The following is a 19,318-nucleotide window of genomic DNA, read 5'->3' as shown; positions in this document are numbered from 1 at the left end:
TTTCTAGATTTCGTGAGCACCTTTATCTTCGTTGCAACAATCAGAAATTGAATTGTTAAGTCTCCGGTACAGTGTTCGATTCGAACCCAATTTATTGGACCATCGATTCGAACTTTATTTTATTATTTTAATTGATGCAATCGGAAACCTTAAATGCCAAGATTTCGTGCACTGTCCGACGCGAACGGCTGAATCTACTTCCTGGTAAATTATACACGTTTCATGGGCGATATTTGTACGTTGATCGACGAAATCAAGAAATCTGGTTATTAATATCTTACGCGTTCCGAGTCTCGAATGATCGATTCTACGTTTGAATATTTCATATGTTTGTCGTGCGCAATGTTTTTTTATCGTGGTCGATACGTTCAAGGATTCATGCATTAATATCTTACACGTTGTCCGTCTCGAATGCTTGAATCTACTTTTTAATATTTCATATTATGCATGACCATGTGCATTATGGCCAGTCGATGCAGTCGGAATCCGAAGCAAGAACGTTTTTGCCCGCGCGCCTGTCCGGAACAGCTGAATCTACTTGCTGCTGCAATTTCATACGCTTTTTGCTATGCGGTGGTTTTTATAGAGGCGTCTTATCGATACCGGGGCCTTCGAGGCAAAGAAAACGGCAAGCACTGCCAATAATCGCGAACACGTAGCGAGCAAACAGTGGACATTGTACTTGGGGGCATTATACTACACCTGACACCCACACCAGAAGTTTAGATATCGACGACGGGATCCGTGGAACACCAGAAACAATTGTCTCGTTGCCAAAGTAGAATCAGCCGTTCTAGTCGGACAACGGTGTATTCCAACCGATTCGTCAGCGTTTCCATTCGGAACGTCGCGAAGCTTTATTCCACTGTTTCGCGAAAACAATTACGACCGGTCCAAACTCATTCGCCGTCTTCTGATAAATTGAGCTACTCCCCTTGGCGAAAGGTGTTCGAACACCTTCGGAAATTCATAACTCTTTTTAAACTGAACTTGGTGTTCGAATAGATCTTGCCAGGGATTGTAATAATAAAAAGTAGGATTTAAAATAATAGAAGAAATCAAATCAAATACTACTACTAAAATAATAATTTAAAATGATGAAAATAGCAATTGTGTACAATAATTCCATGCCAGTGGTGATAGAGAAGATGGTACTTGTGGGATATTTATTTTAAGACAGTCTTCTAGCTTGGTTTAAAAATCAGTTCGACAATTTGACGGATCTGAAAGGACGTTTTCCTCGATGCATCGCGACTGTCGACGTTATCACGGAGCCGGCCCGGCAGAATAGCGCGTTAAAAATTGCAAAAATTGTGCTGTAACGAAAGTCGGATAGACGGAATCGCAGCGTGTCGAGGAAACCGTGTTTCCGTATCAGAATATTTTCGCGCGAACAGACAACCGGGAGCAACGGAGCGTTGCTCTGACACAGCGTTGCTCTCAACGGGAGCGAAATTAAAAGCAGGGAGTAAATAAGTGCGTTCCGCGGAAAAGCATCGGCGCCTCTTTTATTTTTAATTGCTCGCGTACGCGCTGCCTCTATTTTCTCTCGTTCTCTCTCGTTCTCTGTCTCTTCATTTAACCCTCTTTCTCTCTCTCTCCGCGCGTTACAGGGCAAACAAAGCTTCTGTTTGTACCGTCTATAGAATACCGTGGCCCGTATTGTTCTCTGCGTTCGCATAATCGCATCAGCCTGCAGCTTTGCAGTCGACTTCGCGTAACTCGAGGACGACTCATTGACGCTGGCGCACTCGAAATCGCCGTCGCTCTCGCCTACGGCAGACGGAGAAACGTCGAAATGACGAACGACCGTGTAAGATTGAATCGCATAAAACATTTACAGCGCGACTGTTCCGCGGACGTTCGCGCAATTTCCGGCTCGACCGATCGAATTCCCAGAACTCGCGGCCATCAGACCGGTATCTTGTTAATGGGTTTCGATGCCGGGCAGAAATTTTCACGGTAAAAATCCGCCGTCGGCGCACCAGACATCCGCAATTTAATTGCGTGCCGTTTCGTTAATGGAGAGAAAACTGCGGACGACACGAATCGCCGCCGCCTGCACTCGTTCTATTAACTTTTTCGGGTCTCTTGACCGCGGGTCGCGCGGTCCGTTTTATTTAGTGTCTCCCGGTGAATATTATTTTCTAAGCTCTCGCAGGGGCGAGCACGACGCTCGAGTGCTTTTAGAACACCGCGCCACCCGTATTTTGACCGACTGCTCGAATGTTTACCGGTTTAATCCTTTTCCTTTTCTACTCACCCGCTCCGCCGTTGTGTTTTGCTCTTTGCCGACGCAGTTCGCGGCCGTTCCCTTTCGTTAATTTGCATTCCGCGTTCATCCTCTTCCTCCTCTCATCGTCGTTTTTTGTTACATTCACGTTCTATTCACGAAGCTCGTCCCGCAATTTCACCGTCGCCCGTGCAATTTATTTCATCGCTATTTTATCATTCAATTGTAATATTTTTATCTGGATTTTTACAACCCGGTAAATCCCGCTAAGCCGCGAGCATTTCGTTGATTTTACTTTACTCGGGATATTCGTCGCGGACATTTCCAGACCCTTCGGTGTACCATAATCGTTGATTCCACGATTTTTACAACGTTGTTTCTATCGTTCTCCATCGTTTCCATCGGGTCCGCTCACTTTGTACGAGAAATAAATTAACACGTTCGTCGCCGCGTCATCAAGATCTGGGTGACGGGTATGCTTCCGTGGGGATCCCGTCACCCAAATATGGGTGACACTCTTCTTATCCAATTTATAAATATAATATATATATTATAGTAATATATTATATATATATATATATTATATTATATTATATTATAATATAATATATCCAAAGGAATAAAATGGAATGATCACTGAAATATAAATATAGGATTTGCGTTATTTGCAAAGTGCAAGTTTGCTGACAGTAATTAGATAGATACGGTAATAGATAGAGTCCTTTGACCAACATCTAACGAGCGGTGTCCGCTCTAGACCCATCCAAATCATCAGTCCTATAAATTTTGTAATTTCTGTGGAAGTGGTGGGTTTCCACCTGTTCAGTCGAGTATGCTCAGTCATTTCTTGCCGATGCAATTTCTACTCTGCATATCTGTTAGTCTCTGTGACTAAAAGGCTTATCGCTTTTTCGCCTGAGAATAGCGAAGCCACTTCACTTGCGCTAATATCAGACGGCAAATCCATCAAATGCCCATCTTTTCCGGTGAACGTAAATGACTGTCGTCTGTTAGCAAAATCGTTCCACTGAATATTGTCCAACGAATCATCAACGGAGCTCGGCTCCTCTTCTTCGTCTGCAGCAAGCTCTTCCAACATGTCGTCGAGGTCTTCACTTGCATACGATTCCTCATATGATCGGAGTTTGAACTCGATGGAATTCTATTTATCACTTTTAAGTTCTATTAACACTAAACACCTACCAAGCAGTAATACTAACTGGCATGTACTGCTTCACAAAAGCGAGAAGACCGAATTTATTTAGAATTTGTAAAATTTTTATTATAAAACTTGCTCCAATAATATAACTTATTCATGCGTTCGCCACAAAAAGGTCTCGGAACTTTGCAGAATTGCAAAATAAGAAGGCGGTCACTTCGACCGCGGTAGGTTTCGTGTTAATAATAACATTGTAATTAAGCATAATAATTTCTCTCTGCAACGACGATCATTTCGAGCGTCGACATTTCAGGAAGATAATAGAGTCGATGGAGCGTCTGTACGCAGTTCCGTCGGAGAAGCTGCGCGTTTGGTCCGCCTGGCTGACGAAGATCACCGAAATGACGGACGAATGGCAGCAATGGCTGCGATCGCACATTGATCTAGCAATAAGGATCGCGGAGCGGCTGGAGGAGGCGAGGGAGGTCCTCAGGAAGTCCGAGACGGTGAGTTCTGTTTCGTGTAACGACCGGCGCGGCACTTATTCCCAGATATTTATGTCGAACCTCGGGGAAGAGGCTGTGCGAGAGATTAATGCTATTATAAAAGCCCGGGAAAAATTACTGGCCGGTGAGAACATAAATCCTAGTGTCCGGTTCCGTGCGCGAATGGTACAAGCTGTAAAAATAATTCGGCACTATATTTAAGAGGCCAGGACGGACCGTTCCGTGCACCCGAAATCAGCGGAAGACGCGATAACACGTATCGGCGCGTTTCGCGAACGAATCGATCGCCGTTAACCGTTCGAGTCCCAGGGGTTATTGAGAAAACACAATCGAAAAATGCCGAGCAGCGTGATAGCGCTTGTCTTAATTCATTGCAAGGAGAACCAAGCGGCGCGATGGCGCTCGTAAAGATTGACAAACGAAACAAGAAGAAAAGAAAATGAAGAAAAAGCAGCTATGCGATGTACGTGCTTCGCTAAAGTTTGATCGCGTTTGGGACTCAAACGGTTAAATCGCTGAATCTCTAGGCGGAAGACGTATCGGCCGTTTAAATTTTGCTCGGAAGTTCGGCCGGCGGTCGACCTAATTTGCCGGTCCAACGACGACGATACGTTCGCGTAACGACGCATTGTAAGAACGCTGGTTGCGGCGGTAATGGTGTCGATCGTCGATCCAGATCGTCGGCCAGAATATATATATTATTGCCGGGACAATTTCGGTCGAGCATCAGCGCCTCCATTTATCGCGGAATCGAACGGCGGTCGATCCGCGGCGGCTGGTATCGTTTTCCAATCGTTTTCGCGCTGCTTTCGAGAGATAACGGCGTTCGAGAGAGAGCGCGAAGACACGAAGCAGAGCGGAGGAGAGCAGAACGCTGCACGCGCGAGTCCTTTGACAAAGGTTCGCTAACAATGTGCGAGCGATACGCGCCACGGTGCACCGTAAATATCTTGCAGTCGTAAAAGCACGTCTGAATGGAACGCCGAAGCGGCGCGACGCGACGGATGGCTCGTTCCGTCGACGACGAAGAACCAGACATTTCCACGGCGAATCACACGTTCGCCAGCGTCGCTCGCATTGAAGCGGCGGCCTGACGAGACGACAATCGTGAACGCGAGCAAGCATCGCGCGCCTACAGTCGGAATTGGCATAATGCAGCACGCACGGCTGGAAATTCGACGGCCTGATAGTCGGTTCCGTTTCTGGGCAACGAAGATTGGTACTTTCGCCCGAGACTCTGCGACTGGCGGCGCACGCCTCTTCGATTTCTACAGGATACTGAACATTCTCGATATGGGAAATCGACGCGTCCTGCGTTTCGTTTTAATGGGACTCCTTTTTACTGTTGCTGAGAAGGATGCAATTTGTTTGACTCCGTTTGACACCGTTTGAGACTCCTCTTATTGTCACTTTAACGATCGATGGACGACTTTGGGAATTTTTTAAGAGTAAACCGATGATCGTAATAATTTAAAATGTTCAGAGCTTGTTTGACAAGCTTCGGAGAGTCCGAAAAAATTTTTTATTTCCAATAGTTTTGGGTGTAAAAAAGAAGACAACGTAATTTGTGCAGGCTGTTTGAGAGTACTTCCACAGTCACTTTAACGATCGAAGGATGACTTTGGGAATTTTTTAAGAGAAAACCGATGATCGTAATAATTTAAAATGTTCGGAGATTGTTTGACAAGCTTCGGAGAGTCCGAAAAAATTTTTTATTTCCAATAGTTTTGGGTGTAAAAAAGAAGACAACGTAATTTGTGCAGGCTGTTTGAGAGTACTTCCACAGTCACTTTAACGATCGAAGGATGACTTTGGGAATTTTTTAAGAGAAATCCGATGATCGTAATAATTTAAAATGTTCGGAGATTGTTTAAAAAGCTTCAGAGAGTCCGAAAAAATTTTTTATTTCCACCAATCTTGACTGTAACAAAAAAGGCAAGGTAATTCGCACAGACCGTTCGAGACTCCTCCCATCGTCGCTTTAACGATCGAAGGGTCGGCATTTGGAATTTTTTAAAACAACACTGCCAAGCAGGAAACATCGCGAGCTTGTTTCGCAATCTTCAGAGAATCCGTCAACATCTTTCATCCGAAGGAGCCCGGATTGTCTCGAAAGTTATGACGGTTCAAAGAGAGAGCTTTGTACACAGAGATTTCTAAACGAAGACACAGGACGGCAGATTTCATTCTCCGCAGAAAAATTCCAAGGAAGGTCGGCCGTTTCTCAGCCTCGGCATCGCCCTAACCGGATCCCGTGGTAAAGAGAATTTTAAAGAAGGATTCCCCGCGGCGGAACGTTCCAAATTGACACTGTTTCCCCGTAGTTTCCCCCGAAGCAGATCTCGCAGGATCTTCCCCCCACCCCACCCCAGTTTCCGTCGGAGAAGTTAATCCGTCAGAGACAGTGTCCGCGGCTTAATTCGAGGCGAGCTTGCGCGCGCGTTCCCGAAGCGGAGAGTCCCAAGGCGCATAATTTACGCGGGTTCACCGGAGAGCCGTGTGCTCGAGCAGAGCCTCCGGGCGAGCCTCGAACGGTCGCGCGGAATTCCGTGTCTCGCAACCGAAGCATCGCGGCACAGGTGTCCGGGCGCGTAGCCGCGTTACTTTTCCGTCCGGCGGAAGATTTATGCTCGCCGGCGCTCGTCCGCGTGACGAGGGAACGGTTTAAATCTCTGTCTGGCGGCCAATGAGTGAGTTACCACGCCGCGCCGGAGAACAAAGTCGTGTGGGAAAACGTCGCCCACGCGCCCGTCGTCTCTTTCCTTGGTCTCGCGAAGGTCGGCCTTCAAACGGAAGATTAATCGAGCGACCGCAATATATTTAGTCGCGGCCGGCCGTGTCCGGCCGTTTCGCGTTTAATAAAAGAAAGCCCGGCGACGTCACGGTGTATCGACGCTGCGACGATTCGAGCGGAGATAACGACGAGGCGGGGGCAGAAAGTTTCGCCGTCGACGGGACCCGATAACGCCGAAAGGTAAACAACGTTTAATAAAATCGAAGCGATCTGGCACGCCTTTCCTGGAGCACGCTCGGAGGCAAATGGTAAACGCGGGGGCGGAGCTGCCCGGTTGCGTTCACGGGGACGCGCGAAACACAGGGAACGAAGAAACTTTCTTATAATATTCCGATTCCGGGCACCGATTTCCCATCGTCCGCGGGAACGTTTCCAGAATTGCTCGGAAACGTTCAGCTTCCCCTGCGCGCAAAGTGGCCGAGCTTCCTGTGCGAATTTCTCGGGCCATCCGAAATAATGCCCTTTCGTATCGATGTTACTCGAACACTCGGCTCGCGCAGTTTTATTTCCGTGGGAATCGTTCTGCTGAATTTTCTGCAATTTCTGACGATGCGATCGTCGTCGCTCTTGTTCCTCGCTGACTTTAATCAGTGGCTCGCTTATCTTTTTTAGTACGATTCCACTGCGAGACTCGTCTGCGAAATTGCAGGCTGCCTGCTCGTATTTGTCCCGCGATTAAATTCGTATAATTCGTCGATTAATTCTTTGCACTCGGAGCTATTTTCTAAAACCGGCGTAGCAGTTTTTAGTGTAAAAAGGTTGAACCTCGCGATTCCAGAGGCAAGGAAATTATATTCGCTGGATGCCGTTGTGTCGTCCCGCGGCGTTCTCGGATGTTACAGCGTTAACAGCCGGCGGTTTTTTAATGCGCAAAGTGAAACCCGATATCGGGATGTGGGCGAGTCTCGAATTATCTGGCAAGATTATCTGTAAATTTCGTCTATGTTACACGATCTTTAGGGAATCCGATAGGATAGGGTATCGCGGGAATTGCGAGAACCCGAATCCGTTGCATGATTACGGTGGCCCGTAATCGGCGTGAGAGAGTGAGAGAGAGTGAAAGAGAGAGAGAGAGATCGTGTGTACGCCAGAAAATTTTAAACGTCGTTGGGGCAGATTTATGCACTGGCAGCGACGGCTGCGGGCTCACGTTCCTCCGGTCCCACGGCAGATAAGGGGCGCAAATTTAATTTTAATTTTAATATGCATTATTCGGCTGCCGTTCTGTTTGCGCCAGCCAAACTCCCGGAACGTTTCGGCACGGAATTGAGTTTCGACGAGACGAAACCCGCCCCGAAATACCCTTCTTTTCCCGCCGACAAGCTTCCCGGTTACCTACGTTTCTTGCACTTAAATGCGCGCATTATACGACAAGCAGCCCTTGAAAGAAAACAGAACGTTCTTGGCCGGGACAAGTTGCCCGCAATCTTTCGGAGTACTTTTTAACGACTTCGTTAGGCTACCGTTCGCGGCCGTAGAAAAATTACTCGGTTCATAATGCTGGCACATCGGTGCATTTAGCGCGTGTACTCGCGGTTCCTGCAATTTTCTTTTTGTCGGCGAACTTTTCTGCAACTGAACCCGATTCTTCTTCTTCCAACGAGATTTTTACCTGGGTAAATTGTTCGGAGCTACTTTTATCTGGATTTTGCGAATCGAGGATTGATGCTGCGATTGGTATTCGTTTACGTTAAGAAAAATGATCGATTGTAATTTTAATGCATCTAGATCGTGTCACTTTTGAGCAATTCGAACATTAAAATTCTGTACTTCGATTGCGATAAATAGGGAATGAAGACGTTCATTTCTGTCTTGACATAACTTTAGCGAGTTATAAATAATATAATGTAATTATCGAATTATGCTAATGGTGTCACTGTTTCGCATTTCAACTACTCATTTCTGCTACAAAAGCATAAAATGATGACATATAATTCGATTACATGCACGCGTAACAAAATTTCTCTCTATTCCTCATTTCTCTCATTAGTTCAGCCTCCGGCAAATGATCTAGTTCTCCAAGGAAGATGCTACGACTACTTCAAACAATCCTCTCCCGTAAAAGGTTAAAAAACACACGCTATAACACCGAGGACCGGAGTACCCAATTTATTTCGGACATTCTTCGAAAACCAATTTTCTCAGACGCCGCCGAATTACGTGACGAACGAGCAGCGACAGCAGCTTCCGCGGGAAAGAATCGTAGGCTCCTGAAATCTGAGGAGTTTCTAAATTCCGTATTATCCACTCGAGGCCGTCGGGACCGGCACATATTTTCGGGTATCAGAAGGGATGACAAGGGTCGCGCGAGCTCGTCCCGGTTGCTCCGGCTCGTCGTCGTCGTGGCACATAATTCGCGCGGTCTGATTACTTTGGTCTTAGGGGCGGAAAAAATGGCAGTGTTCCGCGCGAAAAGCCGGAACGGTTGGCTTAAAGGGACCGTGAACGCTCTTTCGGTTTCGCAGGCGGCCAAAGATAAGCCCGGGGAGACCTTGGACGAAGGGACCAAGGAGAAGAAGGAGGCGGCGTCGCAGTCCGTCGAGGAGGAGCCGGCCGATCCCGAAGGTGAGAGGCGAATAATTTCATCGAAGCTCTCTCTTCCCTGTCGCCGACCGAACCCCGTTTGTTCTCGGCGACTCGACGTAAACCGTGGGTAGAGCCGCGGAGGGCTGGGCGGGGCGGGCGAGGCAATAACAAAACAGTAATTTCGCTAGAAGCCGCGCGCTATAGCACTTATCGCGAGATAAATCTGAAGGTATGGGTATTGTCCTCGCGCGCGGTCTCCGCGGTATCACGTAGTGCTTTTACGTTGCCCTAAACAGATTTTATGGGATCACGGGAGATACGGAGGGCCCGTTAAGCCGCGGAAAAAAGGGGAGCAGCCGCGCCGCGACTTCTTATCTCCGCGCGTTCGCGCCCATATTTAATAACTAATTCCTCCGCCCCCGCGTGTTATTACACGCGGAATCCGGGGACGAGCCGCGATAAACTGATGCCACGGGACAGAGAAACTTTTCTTTTGTTACGACCGCTGTTTTCTGGAACGGAGACCACCGCGAGAGATCGTACTTTTATCGCGCGGAGGGTCGACTGTTCGGTCTGCGAGGACTGCGGTTTAATTGAGTACCGTGGAGGGTCCGCTGAATTATCGCGCGACTTTAACACGTTAAACGCGGCGTCAGTCCCCTGGGGCTGCCGGTGAACTTTCTTTTCGGGCGGCCTCAGTCTTCTCGAACTGACAGTGTACAATAATGTCTCTCTAATTGACGCAGAGATTGTTCATAAAAATGGACAATTTAGGAAGAGAAGATACGATTATTGGAGTCTCGCGGTTCATTTTTATAGTTACGAATTGTTAACAATCATAGAAATGAGCTGCAAGGCTCGAACAATCGTATCTCCTCTTCCCAAATTAGCCATTTTAGTGGTCAATCTGAGCGTCGGTAAGGGAGACATTACCGTACCTTTTTTGGGCGGCGTTTTTTCCCAAGCATTGACAGCGAACCTATCGTTTGGAGTGTCAAGATTAAAAAATAATGCGGGCCTGACGTCTCAAAGAAAAACTCTGCAAAATTAGCACCGCGCTTAACGTGTTAATTGGACTTCGGAATCTTATGGGTTCGCCTGGGAGTTCGTGCTGCGTGTCAATCGTTTGGAGTCACTCGACTTTCAGTAAAATGTTCTGCGCAATCATCGATCTTTAGAGTCAGCAGCAAAGTCTCGGTAAAAACTTCCATCGAATCTATAACGTTTCAAATCACGGATTGAATGTCGGCAACAAGTCCTATCGCATCTTCGGCATCTACATTTCGTTCTCCAATAAACAATCCGTTCATCCCTCAAGCGGCGAAGTCCTCGTCAAAGACAACTATATCCGTAACCACCGTGAAAACTGCGGCCAGCTCGATGGGTAAGTACTCAAGCGTGTCCGGTGAACCCAGAAGTGAGTCCAGTAAGGCCAGAACCGTGACCAGTAAGACAGCATCGCAGCAAACTGTCCAGAAACAGCCGTCTGCAACTGGGACTTCGAAGTCAGGTAATCCAAAATCAATCGCGTATTCGAACTCTTCTAATTTGTGTATGCTCGATCAAGAACCTGAAGAGCCCGTCTGGCCCGTGGGAGTGCCATGGACACCGGAAGAAGAAGAAGAGGAGAAGGAAGTCGAAGAGGACGTGTTGCAAGTTAGAGCCTATAACCTCTGCAGCTTCTTGAACATTGCACTAATGTTGCAGTGTTTAATTTTCGATCAACTGTGTCGATTGTTAAGCGACAGAAAGAATTTGTCTTGCAGAAGCTGTCGATGCCGAGGAACGAGGCGGAGATGAAGGAGTACCTGAAGAAGTTCAAGGACGAGGCGGTGCTTTACAGATCCTATTACAAGCACTGGCGGGAGACAGCGGATCAAGTAATATAAACAAATTTCGCTTTCGTAATCGCGAAACGTCACGCAAATGATCGCCGGCAGACGATGAGCGAAGTTGGCGGAAGACTCGTGATGGCAACGTTCCTGGTGCAAGGCAAAAGGGAAGAGGCGTTGAAGAGGATCGCTAAAACACGGGCGAAGGATGAAGTTGTTAGACGGCAGAAGGTTAAAGCTGCTAAACGGGCAAGACTAGCTAAAAAACCGTCGGTTAGGTCAACCAAGTCTTCCAAGTCCGCAGCGTCTACGGGATCCGTGTATGTCACGCCGCCTGAGTCTCTGTCGCAGGCGGTCGATGATCCAGCCGAAGAGATCGAGCCAGCTGAGACAGTCAAACCAGCTGAGACAGCCGAGCCAGCTGGAACAGACGAGACACCTGAGAAGCCTGCAGAGTCCGATAGCGCGGAGAAGCTTAAGTCGCCTGTGTCGTCGAAAAGCGCGGTTTCGAAGGTTCCTACGGAAAAGGAGACCGAGGTACAGTAATGTCTCCCTAATTGACGCTAAGATGCACAAAAGTGGACAATTTGGGAAGAGGAGATACGATTATTCGATCCTTGCGGTTCAGTCACAAGGCTCGAATAAACGTATCTACTCTTCCCAAATTGTCCATCATTGCGTACAATACAGTAATGTCTCTTTTTTACTGACGCTCAGATAGTGCAGAAAAATGGATAATTTGGGAAGAGAAGATACGATTGTTCGAGCCTTGTGACTCATTTCTTATGGTTATCGATTTTCAACAACTTTAAAAACGAGCTGCAAAGCTCGAATAATCGTATCTCCTCTTCCCAAATTGTCCATTTTTGTGGACAATTCTCGAAAATGAATTCTACTAGTCTCAGTAACTGGACCAAAATTTTGCTATCGGCATAGGTGGACCAGTTACTGAGTCTAGTGGGATTGATTTCCGGACACATACCAAAAATCTCGAAAATGAATTCTACTAGTCTCAGTAACTGGTCAAAAATTTTGCTATCGACCTAGGTGGACCAGTTACTGAGACTAGTGGAATGCATTTTCGGGACAGATCGGAAAAATCCAATTCCACTAGTCTCAGTAACTGGTCCACCTAGGTCGATAGCAAAATTTCGGACCAGTTACTGAGACTAGTGGAATTCATTTTCCGAATTTTTGTGAATCCGAGGACATGTGATAACTTCATCTCTACAGAACACTAAAATGAATTTTTTTTCACTCAATAACTGGTTCCCCTAGGTTGACAATATAATTTTGGACCAGTTACTGGGCCTAGTAGGATGGATTTCCTGATAGATTGAGGTGCCAGTGTAGATCGATTTTTTGTAAATGTTATACATTCACCGACGCTGAGATTGTCCACTAAATTGGATAATTTGGGAAGAGGAGATATGATTATTCCAGCCTTGCCGCTCGTATTTATAGCTCTTGAGAATTCGTAACTATAAAAATGAACCGCAAGAATCGGATAATCGTATCTCCTCTCCCTAAATTGTCCATTTTTGTGGACAATCTGTGCATCAATTAGAGAGACATTACTGTACGAGCGTCAGTAGAGAGACATTACTGTATCGCCGCGAAGCGAGACCTCGAATTCTGTGCTTGCCCCCGTAGGATAATTTATCCTCGGTGGTCGCGTTTCTATTGACTCGCGCCGCTGAATTTTCCAGTTTCAATTTCCTCCGTAGAATATTCAGAACGTCATCCGGCCGGCTTTGCCGGGCTCCCGTTAGACTCGAGGATGAACCCTCGGACGCAATATTCCGTGCTCCGTTCAGTGCGTAATTTTTTCTTCAGCGTCTCTCCCCTTTATTGACTCTCGCCGTTGCAATTCCCATGTTGAACTTTCTCCGCGGAGACAAAACCTCTCGGAGAGAAATTTCCGAGGATTACCCGCGGAGTTCCTGCGTGTTCCTTTCCCACGGATGATTTCCAGTACAATAATTCGTTCGCCGACCGTCTTCCTCTCTTCTATTGACTCGCGCCGCCGGACCCTTCGTTTTCAGTTTCCCCTGTAAAATATTCAGAGACACCGATATCCGCCGTCGGTGTTTCCACTTTTATTGTCCCATCGGCGGCGACGCGCGGCGCCCGAAAAATTCGTAAAAAAGATTCTCAGCGCGACGATATCGATATCGATGTCCGGGTTCGATTTCGCAACACGATGAACCCCCGCCGAGTCGACCAACGGTAATTCGATCGGCGACAAGTTTTTTCCTTTGCGGCACGTTCAAGCGCCATTAGGCCCGCGGAACGCCGGCCGAATGGAGACATAACGCCGGATCGGGTTTTTCGGTCGCGTTGAACGGAAAACGTCCGACCGAAGGCGGACGTTTCGGAATGGAGGTCGCGTACCGGCGAGTTACGGGACCGTGGCGGGATGTTTTCGAAACACTTTTTATCGGCGACCGTTCGACAAATATATTTCCGATACCCGGATAAAGCGCGCACCTTTTTTCAAATTCCCCTCTACCGTTCTCGTTGTTCTCGTCGGCGTTCGTTATTCCGTCGCCGCTGAAATACGTTTCGTCTCCCGTTAGTTATGACGTCGAAGTGCGGAGACGCTCGTATAGTATAATCGACGCCGCCGCGCGCTAATCCCGCGCAATTAAACGTTCTATCGCGGTGAAGCGGACCGTTTAATAAATCCGACGGGAAGTTTTCTCGCGGCGGCTGTGATACGGTTTTAAATGCCGCAACAAATATCGGATCGGTCTTCCATATTTTCTCGAAATTATTCGGGTCTGGCTCCGAGTTAACCCTTCTACGCTATTCAGAAAAAACGCTGAGGGTGCTCTCGGGTGGTATACTTACTTATTTGTCCACGTATTTATTTATTTCGATAATTCTTTCATAATATCCCGAGCATCATGGATGTTGCAATTTCCATTTACCTGATTAATATTACAAACGATTCGGTTACCGTTGCAAAATAGGCGTAAAAATGAGCAAAGTCTGTAAATTTGACTACGCCAAGGTGATCGTTAACACTAGATTTACGGAAATACCGTCAAAATGACGGATCACTAATTTTTTAATTGACGATTATTCGTGTCGTGAAGATATGTTTACGAGTTATTTATTCAATTCATATGTTACTTATGGCAAATGTTGCAATAACACTTGTCAAAAATCAGGATAAATGTCTTATTATTATTTTTATAAAGCTGTTTTTCGTGCTCCGTAAATCTAGTGTCAAACAAGTTACATGGGTTATGCAGCTCCGAATCGTCGCAGAAGGGTGCTAACGTCGCGCGGCCATTTTGATCGGCGAAAAGCCAGCGTCGATGAACGATTCGGCCATCCAGGAATCATTTCGCGAAGCTCGATTTATCACGATCATTAAGAGCGATTTAACTCTCGGCTGGCGCGTCTTTGCTAGGCGTCGAGGTTCGCGCGGCGCGGAACGATGTAGCGATTGACTGATACCGAGGACCGAAGATTAATGAACGATGATCGTCGGGAATCGGGTGAAGAATGGCCGCGTGATTCCGCGGGTTTCAATCGGGCCGCGACGATTGATCCGATTCGCGGCCCAATGATCCGTGCGCGAGCCGAGTAACCGTTCGTTTATTTACGTCTTTCGGTTCTTTTGTTGGCTGCGCCGCGGGCTCCATGCATTTTCAGCGAGCGAAGCTCGGCCGGCGAGGCGTGACGAGGGGCTCCGTTTCTTTCTCCGCTCGCAATTAAGCGATCCATTCGATCGATTAACCGGTCCCTTTCTGATTTTCCTACTTCTCCGTTGGCAACTATCTTATTCGCGCGAGCGCTGTTTGCCTCATTCTCCGATTCTCTCCGCGCGATAAATCTTCGGCGCCGTTGCAAAGAGAATTTTACACTCCTTACGAATCGATTCAAGGCTGTTTTATATCTTCCTCGAACTCTTTTTACTCCCTTTCTTATCGCTGTAATTAAACTGCTGGTTTGGCGCTTCCTTCGCGTCCCGAAACGTCTCGAGTTCAACTCCCGTGGACACCTTCGATTCGAACGGCCACAGAATCGTGTAAAAAAATCGTGGCTCAACATTTTTGAGCTCGTTCGAAAGAGCAGACTTTGCCCTTAAAGATAGCGTTAGTTTCATTCTCGAAAAAAATTTCTCCCGCTTTCCACAGATCCGCGAAGTTGAATCTTCCAGGAAAATTCTGACGCGATGTAGGAAACACCGCTGCGAACGTCACGCCTACGCTACGTTGAATTAATCACGCCCTTTTTCAAGCGCAGACTTTTCCCTTTAAAACGAGCACGGAGTCATCGCGATACGACCGTTTCCAACAAAGTTGCAGCGCTTAGAAGTTCGCTCCTCTTTGTTCCCCCGTTCTTATCGTTGTAATTACACGTTCACGCATTCGTAAAGCACAGAGATCCGCGCTCCGATTACAATAAATCCTCTCTATACCGCGGAGATAAATGGTCCGAAAAATGTTCAGGCACCGTAGGATCGCGTCGTTTTTATCGTTCCTCGAAATTTTTGCAGCCCGACGAAGCGTTGCGGGTGGACGAGCTGTTCCGAGACTGTGCTCGAGCTTGCGAGCCGATACCGTACCACTTCTACCTGCGATGCGAGCCAGACGTCGAGTTAGCTGGCGTGGAGGACGAGCACGACGAGATTTTAGAAATTGATCTGACCAGTGAAAAGATGCTCGGCACTCTGAGACGCGTGTGGTACAATCTAGCGGAGAAGCCGTGCAAAGGCGGGAAGCCCTGGATCTAGGGAACGCCGGTCCGGATCTCGTTAATAAATATTCCACACGGCGGTTCCGGGTAAACAAATTCTGCGGCGAGGACCGGCGGATCATCGGGGTACCATGAAACTTCGTGGGAACGAGATTGAACGGGAATGCAGCCGTGAATAAGGTATAAGGTAATTGCCGAATATTTCGAACGGAACGGCGCACGGTTTTATCGTGGATCGGGGACACGGCGAAAGTAACTAACGATGATCGCATTAAAAGCTGATAAACCGATACGGTGCCGCCGCGTAAATGTTTGCCGCGCGGCGCGATAATAATGCAGCTGGTTCGCCCGTTGCGTCCTGCATGGGTGTCGATATCGGGGGGGAAAAGGCCAAATAAGGAGATCGCGTAGAGCCGCCTTGTTCGTTCGGGGGTTTTTGATGAAACCCCGGGGCACGATACCGTCCTGTAATAAAGCCGACGATAATAATTACTTTATTACACGCCTGAGCGAGTACATAAAGAACGGGGAATTGCATTACGTTGCAGCGGGACAGGTGCACGGTCGCATGGTAATTAAAGCGTATAGCGAAGTCGCGGATCCAGGATACACCTTGACTCGAGCATCCTCCGGCCGATTGGGAATGAATTTTGCACCTACTTGGAGCTCGTTTTCGATCTAATTTCGGCACTGCAAGACGCCGGCTTGATCAGGAGACTTTGGGTGAACTTGAAGTTATTTTGTCACGAACTAAGTCAAATAGAATTTTACTGTTTTTTAAAAAATTGGTTTTCTGGATTTTTCCGATGTGTCCCGAAAATGAATTCCACTAGTCTCAGTAACTGGTCCCCCTAGGTCCATAGCAAAATTTTGGACCAGTTACTGAGACTAGTAGAATTCATTTTCGAGATTTTTGGTATCTGTCCGGAAATCAATCCCACTAGTCTCAGTAACTGGTCCACCTAGTTCGATAGCAAACTTTTGGACCAATTACTGAGACTAGTAGAATTCATTTTCGAGATTTTTGGTATCTGTCCGGAAATCAATCCCACTAGTCTCAGTAACTGGTCCCCCTAGGTCGATAGCAAAATTTTGGACCAGTTACTGAGACTAGTAGGATGGATTTCCTGATCGATTGGGGTGCCAGTGTAGATCGATTTTTTGTAACAAGGCTCTCGAACAATCGTATCTTCTCTTCTCAAATTGTCCACTTTTCTGAACAATCTGAGCGTCAATTAGAGAGACATCACTGTATTTGAACTTGAAAGCTGAGGCAAAGAAATGAAAATATTCGAGAAGCATCGACACGGTAACGCATTCCCAAGATGTGCAAATAATTTAGCAGAACCACGACCACGGGAAAAGATCGTTGCACGACGGCGGGATAAGCCGCGGCAGACTGCGAACGTCGATGAGAATCCGAGCCGGGATGTATCAATTCGACGGAGAAATTGATTCCGCTTCCAGGAGATGTTCACGGTAAAGTTTAATGAGAGATACCCGAGGAAGATTTCAGGTTGGTCGGTCGTTGCGCGGCTCTGTTAAATTTTACGAGCACTCGGAGGCCGGCTCGCGCTCCTCGATGATGCTTTCCTGGAGGCACCGGCAATTCGAGCGACCGGCGCGAAACGTCGCGCCGCGAAGTCTCGGCGAACGATGTCCCGCGAGACAGCCAATTCTCGGGCCGAGTTTTCGGTTACGAGTGGCGAATGCGACGGCGGAATCGTCGTAAAATCCGGGACGGGCCGATATAAGGATCCGTAAAACTTCGGGGACGGGCCGCGATCCATTTTTCACGGGCGCAACGGCTGCGCCGCGACGCGACCTGCCGCGTCGTCCCGACGCCTGTCCCGGCAGACGGCGCGTCCGAAGAGAGATGTCACTTGGGAGACAGGTATCTCTCCCACGAGCGAACTGCACCCGCGCCGCCCCTGTGTGTCCGGGTTCTCCGTAATATCTGCGTTCGACATCAAAGACGTTGCGCCTTCTGTCGGCTGTCGTCTGACAGAACCGCCGTTGGTTTTGCCGAGGCATCAACAGCTAGCTTATTACGTAACATCAAAGCTCGGCCCGATATTTGACAATGTCGAGCAACCTCGCGAGCGGAATTTTCCTACCCGCGGCCCCCCGCCCGCCGATTTCGGCGGTTTCCGCCGACAGTTTCCCTTTGACCGCCGCTCTCGAACCGAACTTTTAATCCTATCGCAATCACCGAAGATCTCGACGATGCCTGATGCACAGCGGAAGTGTTGCTTCGACGATTTCACAGATTTCGAGAAATATTGTTTTCGTTGTTCGTCGACGCAGAATCATATTTTTATCCTAATCGCTGAGCGTTTCGATGTTGCCTCGTTTGTGGCAGATTTGTCTACTCGCTGTCTAAATAGTTCGTTAATTTGAAAATTACGTAGGTTCTCGTGATTATTCGTCATTGTTCGGCGACCTAGAATCGTACTTTTAATTCTGTGCTAATTGCTGACGCATAATTGATGGCTTAGGACAAAGTTTCGAGGCTGTCTGATTTATGAATGACTTAACTACTTGTTGGCTGAGCGGTTGAAAAATTGATTTAACAATTTCCTAGGTGGCTTGTAGGTGGTTTTATTATATACATCATTATATACATACCTAATCAGAATTTTCTGGTTACGTCTGATCGATCCTGGACTAAATCTACTTGTCGCTAAAGTTCTCGCAAGAAGAGAAATATTTGCGCCAACCTTTCGCGACTCTAAATTTGAATTGAATGGCCAGAGCGACTTTCCGGTTCTGTCTGACCAAACGGCGATCATTCTACTCGCAGTTACGAGGTCGACTCGGTAGCCGTGGACCCGGCACGACTTTAATAACAGTAATAACTGTCTACGGATAGTCAATAACAGTTCGCCTCCCGGGTCCCGTGAAGCCGCACATTATACCTTATAATAGCTACTAAAAAATGATTAATAGAAGGGAATTTAAAGTCACGAGTCGAAGCCAACCGGTTCGCTTTTCGGAGCTGGACGCGATCACCGCGGCTCAAAGAACGTTCTCCTCTCCGGTTTCACGTGCCATTAATTTTAATGACTATTGCGTCCCGCGTGTGTGATCAAGGTTTTATGAGGCCGCTTTGCCGGAACGTAATTTTTAACGCAAACTCCCCGAACGGATTTTGAAGCGGCGCGTCGCGATCCGAGCGGGGGAAAGAACTGTAACCGAAAGCTCCTGGGGGAGGTAATAAAGTTCCACAGGGCTCTGTTTACTCGTCAGAATATTACGCGACAGGACTGTGTGCCGACGAACTTCGTTCTGCCTCCTTGCCGAACTCGTTAACTTCGTCGAACCAACGACCAGCGATTGTGCTTCTGAACTTCATAAACCATCGACGAGGGACTGCAGCGGTTCTAAAATCTTGGGGATACAAAGGGGAAAGTACGTCCAAGGCTTCGGAAACCCGTGGAGACAGTTTCCCAGAAGATTCGGGAGTCCAGGAAGCCGGTAGTTCAAGGTATTCGATTTCCAAGCAATATTGCTCCAAGAAAATTCAGCTGCGCACGGTACAGTACTGCAAAATAA

At 47.6% G+C, this 19,318-nt stretch overlaps 1 protein-coding gene across 2 annotated transcripts in view; it reads left to right on the top strand.

Moving 5' to 3' along the window:
* The window catches only part of LOC117223804 (uncharacterized), a 78,178-nt gene extending 61,630 nt beyond the window's left edge, over nucleotides 1–16,548 (top strand). Inside the window, exons 6-13 of one of the 2 annotated variants that reach the window (XM_033476333.2) lie at nucleotides 3,706–3,898; nucleotides 9,158–9,257; nucleotides 10,537–10,728; nucleotides 10,786–10,874; nucleotides 10,985–11,098; nucleotides 11,159–11,587; nucleotides 15,564–15,943; nucleotides 16,312–16,548. In XM_033476333.2, the coding sequence (XP_033332224.2) occupies nucleotides 3,706–3,898; nucleotides 9,158–9,257; nucleotides 10,537–10,728; nucleotides 10,786–10,874; nucleotides 10,985–11,098; nucleotides 11,159–11,587; nucleotides 15,564–15,800 (1,354 nt within the window). In that variant the 3' untranslated portion in view covers nucleotides 15,801–15,943; nucleotides 16,312–16,548. Of the gene's footprint in view, nucleotides 1–3,705; nucleotides 3,899–9,157; nucleotides 9,258–10,536; nucleotides 10,729–10,785; nucleotides 10,875–10,984; nucleotides 11,099–11,158; nucleotides 11,588–15,563; nucleotides 15,951–16,311 lie in introns of both variants that reach the window. The other variant, XM_033476332.2, reaches the window with a different exon arrangement.
* The last annotated feature ends 2,770 nt before the right edge of the window (nucleotides 16,549–19,318 follow it).

The sequence above is a fragment of the Megalopta genalis genome, chromosome 4 (genome assembly GCF_051020955.1).
Source record: "Megalopta genalis isolate 19385.01 chromosome 4, iyMegGena1_principal, whole genome shotgun sequence".
NCBI lineage: Eukaryota > Metazoa > Arthropoda > Insecta > Hymenoptera > Halictidae > Megalopta > Megalopta genalis.
Note: the sequence above shows the minus strand (reverse complement) of the source record. Positions and strands in the feature narration are given on the sequence as shown.